The sequence below is a fragment of the Herpailurus yagouaroundi genome, unplaced genomic scaffold, assembly GCF_014898765.1.
Source record: "Herpailurus yagouaroundi ecotype Mexico unplaced genomic scaffold, PumYag 165, whole genome shotgun sequence".
Classification (NCBI taxonomy): domain Eukaryota; kingdom Metazoa; phylum Chordata; class Mammalia; order Carnivora; family Felidae; genus Herpailurus; species Herpailurus yagouaroundi.
The window spans coordinates 17,369,492-17,382,269 of record NW_024412406.1 but is presented as its reverse complement, the minus strand read 5'-3'; the positions used below and the strand labels follow the sequence as shown (position 1 = coordinate 17,382,269).

Sequence of the window (12,778 nt, the reverse complement as noted above, 5' to 3'; positions counted from 1 at the left end):
AGTAGGTGAAAGGGATTAAGAATATACTTACTGTTAAAAAAAAAAAAGTACATTTATCATAATGAGCAGTGAGTAATATATAGAGTTGTTGAATAACTATTATACACCTAAAACTAATATAACACTGTATGTTAACTATATTAGAATTAAATTTTTTTAAATTGTATAATGCATTATTCTGCACAGTAAAAAAACAAAAATTATGCTACGTGACACAACATGAATGCATATTACATTATTTAGAATGAAAGAAGTCACAGACAACTTTATATGATTCTAATTACATAAAACCCAAAAAAAGACAAAACTTAATCTGTGTTATTACAAATTGCGATAGTTGAGGAAGACAGGGATAAGTAGTTTCTGAAATCAGGGGAAAGGTGAGGCTTCAAGCTACTGATAATGTTTTATTTTTATTTTTATTTTTTTATTTCTTTTTAAAAGTTTTATTTAAATTTCAGTTAATATTCAGTGTAATATATCAGCTTCAGGTATGCAACTTGGTGATTCAGTATTTATATACAATTCCTGGTGCTCATCACAAGTGCACTCTTTAATCCCCATCACCCATTTAACCCATCCCCCCATCCACCTCCCCTCTGATAACCATCAGTTTCTTCTCTATAGTTAAAAATCTGTTTGCCAATCCCTATGATTGTTTATTTTGTTTCTTAAATTCCACATATGAATGAATGAAATACAGACTTTGTCTTTCTCTGACTTACTTCGCTCAGCATAATGTGCTCTAGCTCCATTCATGTCATTGCAAATGGCAAGATTTCATTCATTTTATGGCTGAATAATATTCCATTGTGTATATATACCACGTCTTCTTTATCCATTCATCAGTCAGTGGACATTTAGGCTTTTTCTATGATTTGGATATATTACATAATGCTGCTGTAAACATCTTATGTAAGGGTGCAGGTTTGCCTTCGAATTAGTATTTTTGTATTTTTTGGGTAAATACAAAAATAGACACATAGATCAATGGAATAGAAAACCCAGAAATGAACCCACAACTGTATGATAATGTTTTATTTTTTGACCTGGATAGTGGTTACACAGTGTGACTTCATTTTGTAGTAATTTACTGAGCTATCATGATTTGTGAGTTTTTTTATATATATGTTATGTTTAACAAAAATTAAAAGTCTTATAAAATGGTTAGAAGCCAATAAAATACAATAAAACAAATTAAAGACTACATAAAAAGGAAAAGTAAACAAATACAAAAACACAGTGTGTCTGAAAAGTAGAAAAAATATATGATAGACTAAAATAAATAATGGCAACCTAAAATTTATTACAAACTCTTCTCCACTGAGTGGTCTTGGTTCCATTTTCATTTTCCCAGTTTGTTTCTTAACACTTCTCCAATCTACCAGTCTATTGAAAAAATACTTAGCTCTTTTAAGGGAATCAGTATCCCTTGATTGCCACATTTGAATTATTTTCTCTTAATATACTTGAAGATGAACCAATCAAAATAGAGAAGGAAAGGTCAGGCTGGGAGGTGGGAGGTGTTGAGAAAAGGAAAAATTTTAAAAAGGAAAGATGTTCAGTAGAGTCAAATATTGTAGCAAACAAAAGAATGGAAAATGGGAGAAATGGCCAACAGTTGAGCACAAGACATTTTTACCTTGAAGATGTTTTGAGTCTACTTCGATTAAAAACATTTTTTTAAATTAATAGGCTTTATTTTTAGAACAGTTCAGATTTACAGAAAAGATGAATATAGAGAAAATACAGGAAATTCAGAGAATTCCCAAACCATCCTCCATTCCACACAATTTCCCTATTGTGAATATCTTACGTTAACATGGTATATTTGTTCCAAATATTCAGCCAGTATGGATGCATATTATTAACTAATGTCCACTGTTCATTTAGATTTCCTTACTTTTTACCTAATGGCCTGTTTTTGTTCCAGGTCTCACCCACAATACCACATTACATTAAGTTGTCATGTCTCCTTAAGCTTCCCTTAGCTGTGACTGTTTCTTAGACTTTCCTTGTTTTTGAGGACCTTGATGGTTTTGAGAAGTACTAGTTAGGTATATTGTAAGATTGGAATTTGTCTGGTACTTTACTCATGATTAGTCTGGGGTTATAAGTTTTAGCAAGGTTAACAACACCGGGACTAGAATATGAGGCCCAGCAGTGTCCCTACTTGCTGTGTCAGATAATCTCAAAACGCTTTGGAACGTACCCCGTTTAATAGTTACACAGCTTGCTGGGCATCTTGAATCCCTTAAAATTATTTGTAAAATCCTAAGTCTGTTACTTTTTTTTCTGGAGCAAAAGCCTCTAAGTTGCTTCACATCTTTGAAAGTGCATGCAACCTGCCCATTATAAAAACTCGGGTATACAGGGTGCTTCTTCTTCTGAATGTTCCTGAATTTGAGACTTGTATTAAAACCTAAATGCTCAAACAGAAATGCACTTTGATCATATAGAAACCATTTCCTTCTCCTTTTTTAAAAAAATATATTCATGAAGTTTATAGCCTTAGTATTTTCACTCTTTAGGACTCAGGGCTGGTGCTTGCACGTGTGGGCGCACACACACACACACACACACACACACGAGGATCTCAAGCAGTTTAGATTTGGGGACTTAAATTGAGTAAAAATCTCAAACTTTGGCACATTAAGTGACAAAGAAATGGTATCTGGCTATTCAAGTGATAAATATTTTTTTTGTAAAATATCTAAAGAGAAGTGAAATAGAAATAAATTCAGTACTTTTCAGTTTTCGAAACTAAAACATACAATCTAGGTCCCTTGTAGACTTTTTTTGTACATAATTTAAGTACGAATTTATTGACAAATGAATTATTTCTATCAAAATACTGAAATTTCTAATAGTATGTACAATCTTTACAACAGGTTCTTCTTGCAAAACGGAAACTGGATGGAAAATTTTATGCTGTCAAAGTGTTACAGAAAAAAATAGTTCTCAACAGAAAAGAGGTAAAGTAAAATAGCATTTTTTTCTCCTAAATCCATTTTCTCAAATAACAAATGTTTTCTGGCATATAATACAAGTGGGTCCTTTACTTTTTTTTTTTTTTTTTTTTTTAACAGCAAAAACATATCATGGCTGAACGTAATGTGCTTTTGAAAAATGTGAAACATCCATTTTTGGTTGGATTACATTATTCTTTCCAAACAACTGAAAAGCTTTATTTTGTTCTGGATTTTGTTAATGGAGGGGAGGTGAGTTTTATAATTAGTTTTCTTTCTTTTTTTTTTTTTGTTTGTATGTTTTTATTTATTTAAGCAATCTCTACACCCAACGTGGTCCTCGAACTCATGACCCTGAGATCAAGAGTCTAATGCTCTACTGACCCAGCCAGCCAGGTGCCCTTATGATTAGTATTCTTATGTTGATAATGTTTAGAAAAAGTAGAAGGAAGTCACAGTTTTTATTCACTTATCAGTTTTTGGAAGGATAGGCCAGCATTAACACTATTATGTTCAAGATTCTGGCTAATAGGCACAAAGCAAGTTAATGAAGAATTGTAAACAAAGCTCTTTTCTTAAGCAGTTTATGTTGTAGGTGGCAGATTCATAAAAGAGCCTTGGTTTGAATCTGTAGATTTCACAGATACTATAGCAAGAATAATATACTGAAATGTTAACAATAAAACATGATTTGTATTTAGATAATTATTGTCTCCACAGTTGCGTTTAAAGATTACTCTAGCCTGTCATTTTCTAAAATGTGCAAACTATAATCAGATGAGATGATCCTCTAATAAAGAGTTCTGTGGTGAAGTCAGTGGAAAATATTTCATGTTCTATCCCATTGGCAATTACCAATATGTTTCTTGGTGACTCACAGTATGTTTCAGCATGTTAAAGACTTTGAGTTCTGCCTTAAACAAAGCAAAGATTTCTTTGAAAATATTTTCTTACCATGTAGTTCCTTTTTGTTTGAACCAAATCTATTAATTATATTCCCCAAAACTCTGAATCAGAGGGATATTGAAATATATTTTGGGAAATGCTACTATCATCATAATAATTACAGTAATAGCTAACATGCATCAAGTGTACTTGATGTGCCCAGCACTCTGGCTCTTTGTATGTATTATTTTCACAACAATTGTTATATAAGATAAAGAAACTGAGGCACAGAGAAGCTAGTAACTTGCTCAGGTCATGTGTTCAGTAAGTATTAGAGCCAGGAATTAAACTCAGGCAGTGTGATTCCAGGATTTAGGCAGCTGACAGTCCCGTTCCTCTGTTGCTCAGCCCCCATGCCTTTGTAATTAGTTTGCTCTCTGACCTATGAATGTCTCTAAAAATTATTCCGGTAGGTAGTGTCATATTTTTATCAAAGCGTCTTTGATCCCCTAGTCCCAGAACAGAAAGAGAGGAAAATAATTATTTCAGCCTTGCTGTAGTACACTTAGCTGTAGAATAAAGGAATTAGAAGAAAGACTAATGTCTATTCTGCAAACCTGAAAGATGGTCAGACACACCTAGATCATTTTGGGTTTTGTTTTTGGTGTGTGTGTGTGTGTTTAAAGATTGTATTTTTAAGTAATCTCTGCACCCAACGTGGGGCTCAAACTCACAACCCCAAGATCAAGCATCACGCACTCTACTGATTGAGTCAGCCAGGTGCCCTACCCCTAGATCATTTTGGGGGAAGATCATAAAAGAATCATTATTCGACCACCTACATCTATGACAGAAGTGCTAAATGCCTCCTCAGTGTAGAAGCAAGACTATGAAGGTTGAAGATTTTAAGGTTGTCATTTTATTTTGTGTGTACATGAGTGCTAGCATATATTGAGAATTTATTGAGGGCCTGGCACTTTGTAATTATTTTACCTGCATTATTTGAATTAGTCAATATAATTGTTTTAGATATACACTCTTCTACCCATTTTATATATAAGGAAACTAAGGCTCAGAGAAGTTAAGTAACTTTTTCAGTGTCATCATGTGTAAGTGTCAGGTCCTGGATTTAATTAACCTAGACCTCAGTACCACTCTGTGTATTTGAAATGTCATGCAAGGCGTTAAATGCAGATCCTCTTGCAAGCTTCCTTTTTTGTCCGTGGCTTCTTCATGCTGTTTTAGGACCTTGCTTCTGAGCTCTTTTTACCCAGTCATCACTCATAAACTGAGTGGCAAAGGTGGAAAGAGGTAGGATTGTGTTCTAAAAAATAGACTTGGCTAGGATAATGAGGAATGAAAAGAATGAAATAGAATATTGGGGTTGGTGGAGGAGGTGTTGAAAGGGCAGTAGTAGGTAGAATAGCAGTAAAGACAAGGAGAACAGATAGAGGTATGAAGAGTATAATTTCATTATGGGTTTCCTGTTGTTATTACTAGTGTTGTCCCCTGATTCTCATACTTAACATTTTAACCTTGATGTGTGATACTTACTTTTGCATGCTACTTCACATCTGTTTTGGAGCCAGGTAGAGTATAAAGAAGTAAGTTTTATGATACGAGGCATATAAACAAGCCTTCCTGAGCCTCAGCTTCCTCATTAATTTTCTACCTCAAAAGAGTTGGGTGGATTTAAATAATACAAGCATATAAAGTCCTTAGCATGCTGCCTTTGATTTAGTAAATAGTGTTAGCTATCATTAGTGAATGGTCAGTTTTTCATTTTGGGTAATTTTCATTACTATTATATTAGACAGATGTGATCAGATCAATATAGCATATTATAATAGTATAAGCCATAGCTAACAAAGGCAGTAAATAGGGCTAAATAGGAGGGAGTATTCCAGAAATAATTAAAGGATAACAGCAGAAGAATTTATTCATTAGTTAGAGACAGAGGCTAAGGGTAAAGGAGCAGTCTAGGTAAATCCCAGGCCAGCATCCACTTATCTACTGTGTCAGGATCTGGTGTAACTGATCTTCACCATAACCTTTCAGAAGAGGTTAAGAAAAATTTGGGGACAATTTTTGTTAAGTCAGAGAAGTGGAACGAATTGCACACAAAAGGAGAAAAATTGAATCCAGGTCTGATCAGCTATAAAACCTGTACCTTGTTGCTTTCCATGGCTTAGAGAGCTGGATAGAAAGTGATGTCATTAAAGGAGTAGAATACCACAGTGGCAGTTAAGTTTGTAAAAGAAGACAAGGGTCTCTGTTCTAGACAAGTTGAGTTTGTTGGCTTGTGAAATAGTCAAGAAAGAAAGCAGGCAGCAGGTCTTTGTAGAAGAAGCCCTAAGCAGAGGTCTAGGTGGGGTATGGCCATATGAAAGACCTCAGTGTTGAGGGGTTAGTTAAAATCACTGGAATGGACTAGGTCACCCGGCATGACTGTGAAGAGACCGAGGACAAAAACCTTGTTATCCCTGCAGAGTAAAGGGGCAGAAAGGAGCAGAGATGGAACTCTCCAAGGAAGGAGACCTAAGGCGAGATCATTGTTTTAAAAGCCAGGGAACTTAGAGGAAGGACATAGGACAAACTTCACCCAGGCAGGTAACCTAAGGAGTAAAGGGAGATTGTAAGTAAGACATAAGTTAAGGATTCAGAAGTGTAAGAAGTGAACTGGAGAGTCCAGCTGCTGCTCAGTTCCCACCATTTGCTACCACATTGGAATTTAGGCTTAATGTTGTAGAGTTTCCTTCTCTCCCCCACCCCCCAGAGGAAACCAGAACTATGAGTTTTTATCCCCCCAAAATTTCTCCCGTTTTTAAATGTTACCAGTTAATTGAGATTTTTCTAAAAACAGTATTTGGCTCAAACAAATGAGATCTGTGGGTTATATTTGGTCTGCCTGCCGCTTGTTTTCAATCTCTGAATAGGGTTTGATTTTTTTTTTTTCCCCAAATGAAAGCACAGTTAAGAAAGGTCTAATGAGATAACCACATGGCTATGGTCTTTGTTGATAATCTTTTCCAGAGTGATAAGGACACTGATGCATTGAGGATTGAGGAGTAAATGAGAGATGAGCAAGTTAGCAAGGGTAAAGAAAGATGCATGGTTCAAGAGAGAATAATTGCTAGGTGGGGGACACACAAGGGAGAGTCACAGTTCTGGGCTTTGGGGCATTTTTATCTCATGTTCAGAATAACCAAAATCCTATTTTTGTATTTATAGGATATGTTTGTTTCACCTTATGTGTGAATTATCTTAATATCTTTCTTTTTCCCCCATTTTACAGCTATTTTTCCACTTACAGAGAGAACGGTCCTTTCCCGAACACAGAGCTAGGTTTTATGCTGCTGAAATTGCCAGTGCATTGGGTTACTTGCACTCCATCAAAATAGTGTACAGGTAAATTTTAATGTATTTCTTGTAAAAATGTCATTTTATTACTTTATTTCAGTTAATATTCAGTTTTGCTTTCCTTTCAATTTAATAGGGACTTGAAACCAGAAAATATTCTTCTGGATTCAGTAGTAAGTATTTTAAAAATCTACTGACTCTCAATTTTATTCTCATTTATGCTTAGTGGAAAAAAGTCTATCTCAAAAGCTCTACACTACATGATTCCATTTATATAACATTCTCAAAATGACAAAACTGTAGACATGGAAAGCAGATTAATGGTTGTAAAGTGACAGGGACAGTGGGAAAAGCAGAGTGAAAAGATAAAGGGGTAGCATGAGTGAGTTCTTTTGATCCTTTGAGGTGTTCTTTGTCTTGATTGTGGTGATAGTTACACAAATCTGCACACCTCTATTGCATAGAACCACACATACCCAAATGCATGTAAAAAAACACAAAACTGGGTAAAATTGGCAATCTGGTTAACAGTATTCTACCAATGTCAGTTTCCTGATTTTGATATTTTACTGCAGTTATATAAGATATCAGCATTGGTGAAGGGTATACAAAACTCTTTGTAATATTTTTGCAATTTCCTGTGTGTCTACAATTATTTTAAAGTGAAATGGTTTTAAAAATTGTGAGTTTATGCCCATGCACTGTTTTATCTTACTGCCCCTGTATTTGTCAGGGACATGTTGTCTTAACAGATTTTGGGCTTTGTAAAGAAGGAATTGCTATTTCTGACACGACAACAACATTTTGTGGGACACCAGAGGTAAGAAATATGTCTCATTTGTCATTTATATAATCATGTTTAAAATGCAAAAATGAATCACAAATTGCATATATAATATTTGAAATCAGAAAAGTAGAATATTTTCTGCTTTCTACTGAAGTAGAATTTCAGCTTCCAGCCACTTGGAAATATATGATAATCATCCCTTCAGAACATTTAAAGTTTACTGATAGTTAGTATTTTTAATTATGATTGCGAGCTACCACAGATAACCCAACAAAGATATAAATTATGCTTATAAGGTTAAAAGTTTACCATATCCTTTATTTTAAAAAAATCACAAATCAGTAATGAAAAAGTCCTAAAGTTGTGGTAATGTTTATACCATTCTAAATGTACTAACAGCCATTGAATTATACTAAGTGTTCATTTAACAGAAGAGAGTAAAGTAGTGGATATGGAAGGAAAAAATTGCAAGTCAGAATTAATCAGAACATCTCACTCTCTAATCATGTTAGCTAGCAGAAAATGTATCCTTCTATTTGAGACAATAATAATAATCCTTACAAGCTATGTTAAAGCCTTGTTATTCTCACTACACACACACACACACACACACACACACACACACGTATGTTTAGTTTATTTTAAACTGTCCTAATTTTAATGTATTTAGTTATCTTAGATGCCAGTAGTATTTCATCTTTATCATAGAGTAGTTGTGAATATTGTGTTGCAATGTGTGATAAAATGGCTCATGAGTCTTTTAATCAAGATCAGAAAAAATTTTTTAACTTAAAAGTGAGAGTACTTTGAAATGTCTTTTTCTTTCCTTCCTTCCTTCCTTCCTTCCTTCCTTCCTTCCTTCCTTCCTTTTCTTCCTTTCTCTGTCACCCTAGCTCTTGTGTATATTTGTAATCATTCTGTTTCAGTTTGTGTATGAAAAAACCTTTTTTTTGTGAATGTGTGTTGATTTCATAGGTAACAAAATCTTTAAGTCCTATAATTTTTAGAAAGGAAACACAAGTTTTTTTGGTCATCTAAATCTAAATGTAATCAGAAATTATTAAACCCTTTTTATATATTTTGCCATATCTTTGGATCACATTAGAAAGAAGGCTTAAGAAATTATTTCCTTATTTCATATGGGAACAGAAAATATATGTCTTGGAATCTAGAATTCAAATTCACCATTTTATATGTGTGAAATTGTGATGAGTTTAAATGTTTCACAAATTAAAATGTGCATAACCATCTAATCACAACTTTTATAAATAATATTAGAATTGCTATTTGTAATTCTCTAGTAAAAATTATAGAATTCTTTTTTCTTTAAAGGGAAAAAACATTATATTTGCTACATTAAAAATTCTTGTTTAAAGAGAAACAATTACAAGTAATGACTAGAGGAATTTCTAAAATAAATTTCTTGTGAAAGACTCCCTGCCCCTCCAGCCCAGTATCTAGTTTACATAGTGTTACAGATTTCTACATTTGTTCTCATCTTCTGTTTGCCTTAATTGCATCACAGTTTATGGAGGAAAGTACTTGAATATGTGTACTTTGAAAAATGTCCCAGATGATTCTGAAGAGTATTATCACCTTGGAACCACTGATACAGGATGAGAATACCTAGCCAATTAAAAATCTAGATGATAGGTTTTTAGTGTCATAGTAACATCTTAAATTTGTTAAATTTCTTAATTATTCCTAAATTTTACCATGAGTTGTGTATCAAGTTGCTCTAATATTTAATGTTTTCCATAGTACCTTGCTCCTGAAGTAATCAGAAAACAGCCCTATGACAACACTGTAGATTGGTGGTGCCTTGGTGCTGTTCTCTATGAAATGCTGTATGGATTGGTATGTATTTCTACTCTTTCATTATTATTCCAGTATATTTTAATTCTTTGAGTTTTCGCTCTCATTTTAGTAATCTGGAGGACTCTTAGTTAACACTAATAGAGCAATAGTAACCTGGTTAAACAAATCCAAAATCACATTAGGGATATGCACACACACACCAAAAAACTTTTGCTTTGTTACTGGTCTTTTAATGTCATTTTTTCTGTTGTACTAATCAGGTGTTCTCATCCCACTTGGATTTTTTAGAAGTAGATACTAGTTACAACATTAATATTACCCACTTTATTTTTTTTTTAATATTATCCACTTTCATTCAATTTACCCCAGTCATCATTCTGCCCAATTTCAAAAAGATGGGAAGAAAAATATTTTTGTATTTATCAGAAGATAATATCTTTTGGGTTTTGCCTTGTGTTTTATTTTTATAGGATATAATACACTGGTGCTCCACTTTTTCCACCATTGGGAACTTCCTCTTGCCTTTACCATAAACACCATGTCTGGAAGATTTTATTGAAAAAAAAAGGGATGTTCACTATGAAATCAATTGTCCTGGTTTTTATTAATTAAAGACACATAAGACCAACCAGAGCTTCTGATTAACATGTGTAAAGTTGTTCTACTGTATTGATTAATATCATTCCAACCAAAGCAAACAATTTAGGCAGTCAGTTTACATATTCTTACAGGAACAACACATGTTTTTCTTTAGGCTTTTTGAGATTTTTAGAATAGTTTCTAGAGTCCTTTTGTGGTCCCCTGAGTATCCAGCAACCTCGTGCTGGGAACTGTGCACTCATCTCCTATGCTGCTGCCCACACAAAGCTAAATAATACCATCAGCTGAGACCTGAGCTGGGGCTTGGTTTTTTTGTTTGTTTCACTTGTTTTGTGTGGGCTTTTCCCCCCCAGTGAAAACTGGGGAGCTCTTAGTGTAATCTTAACACATAAGGCACACATTAGAACATTTGTCTTATGTTGCAAACTTTGAATGATAGATTCCTATGACAACCAACACTGTCTCTTCTTTGCCCTTGCTTATTAAAAGAGTCGATTTCCTGGTTATGCTAGTGACTTGGAATACCTGATACACCTTACTTTCTTTAACTGCTGGATATTTGCCATCCTGTTATCTCTGAATCTTTCAAATTTCTTTAGAGGACCATGAAAATGTAAAATATTATCCTTGTATGTAAAATGCTGTTGCCTCAAAAGGGAACATTTGAAACATATATTTCATAAATGAGACTTTATTTAAAAATGAAGTTCAAGGGTGACCCAGTTAAGCATCTGACTCTTTTTTTTTTTTTTTTAATTTTTTTTTCAACGTTTTTTATTTATTTTTGGGACAGAGAGAGACAGAGCATGAACGGGAGAGGGGCAGAGAGAGAGGGAGACACAGAATCGGAAACAGGCTCCAGGCTCCGAGCCATCAGCCCAGAGCCTGACGCGGGGCTCGAACTCACGGACCGTGAGATCGTGACCTGGCTGAAGTCGGACGCTTAACCGACTGCGCCACCCAGGCGCCCCTAAGCATCTGACTCTTGATTTCAGGTCAGGTCATGATCTCATAGTGGTGAGATTGAGGCCTTATGTGGCGCTCCATACTGAATGTGGAGCCTGCTTGGGATTCTCTCTCTCTGCTCCTCCCCAGCTCACTTGCATGCTCTCACTCTCTCTCTCAAACCTTTAAAAGATTTTTTTTTTAAATAGAAAAATGAAAAAATGAATTTCAGTTTTAAAAAGTAAAAATGTGGGGCGCCTGGGTGGCGCAGTCGGTTGAGCGTCCGACCTCAGCTCAGGTCGCGATCTTGCGGTCCATGGGTTCAAGCCCCGCGTCAGGCTCTGGGCTGATGGCTCGGAGCCTGGAGCCTGCTTCCGATTCTGTGTCTCCTTCTCTCTCTGCCCCTCCCCCCTTCATGCTCTGTCTCTCTCTGTCTCAAAAATAAACGTTAAAAAAAAATTTTTTTTTAAAGTAAAAATGTTACAGGGTGCCTGAGTGGCTTAATCGGTTAAGTGTCTGACTTCAGCTCAGGTCATGATCTTACAGCTTATGGGTTCGAGCCCCATGTCGGGCTCTGTGCTGTCAGCTCAGAGCCCTGGAGCTGCTTTGGACTCTGTGTCTCCCTCTCTCTCTGCCCCTCCCCCCACTGGTGCTCTGTCTCTCTCTCAAAAATAAATAAAAGTGACAAGCCTATAACTAACTCCCTTAACTTTAAAAATTATTTTTAGTTTAAAACTTAACTGCATGATTAGTTAATCCTCATGTGGAAGCTCTACAGGTCTTTAAGCTGTAGCAATAGAATTGTAATTCTGCACAGTACACCCATAATACTGCCATTACCGCAAGTACTTAGGAAGGAGCACTATCTTCAGGTCTTCTCTCCTAGCAATCTCTGTTTTAATTAGTTTATTCTGAAGTCTCAAGAAATTATTTAATGTTTGATCTGTGTGGAATCTCCGCAATAATTCTTCCATTATGCTTCTGATGAGGTTGGTGGTTTTCTGTCAGATACTATTATGCAGTTTACACCTGTCTGCAGGGTGTTCCTAAACATTTCAGTGACCACATAGTGGGCTCTACATGATGCTGGCTTTAAAATTTTTTTTTAACATTTATTTATTTTTGAGAGACAGAGCGTGAGCGGGGGAGGGGCAGAGAGAGAGGGAGACACAGAATGCGAAGCAGGCTCCATCCAGTCTCTGAGCTGTCAGCACAGAGCCCGGCGTGGGGCTTGAACTCATGAACCATGAGATCGTGACCTGAGCCGAAATCAGACACCCACCCAACTCTTGATTTTGGTTCAGGTCATGGTCTCACAGTTCATGAGAACGAGCCCCACATCTGGTTCCCTGCTGACAGTGCGGAGCCTGCTTGGGATTTTCTCTCTCTCTCTCTCTCTCTCTCTCTCTCTCTC

The 12,778-nt window shown here is 35.5% G+C and overlaps 1 protein-coding gene across 4 annotated transcripts in view; it reads left to right on the top strand.

Moving 5' to 3' along the window:
- The window catches only part of SGK3 (serum/glucocorticoid regulated kinase family member 3), a 141,927-nt gene that overhangs the window by 117,223 nt on the left and 11,926 nt on the right, over positions 1-12,778 (top strand). For 3 of the 4 annotated variants that reach the window (XM_040487678.1, XM_040487677.1, XM_040487676.1), the window contains 7 exons: positions 2,892-2,975; positions 3,090-3,221; positions 5,444-5,458; positions 7,150-7,262; positions 7,351-7,387; positions 7,948-8,034; positions 9,763-9,858. In XM_040487678.1, coding sequence (XP_040343612.1) covers positions 2,892-2,975; positions 3,090-3,221; positions 5,444-5,458; positions 7,150-7,262; positions 7,351-7,387; positions 7,948-8,034; positions 9,763-9,858 — 564 coding nt within the window. The remainder of the gene's footprint in view (positions 1-2,891; positions 2,976-3,089; positions 3,222-5,443; positions 5,459-7,149; positions 7,263-7,350; positions 7,388-7,947; positions 8,035-9,762; positions 9,859-12,778) is intronic. The other variant, XM_040487679.1, reaches the window with a different exon arrangement.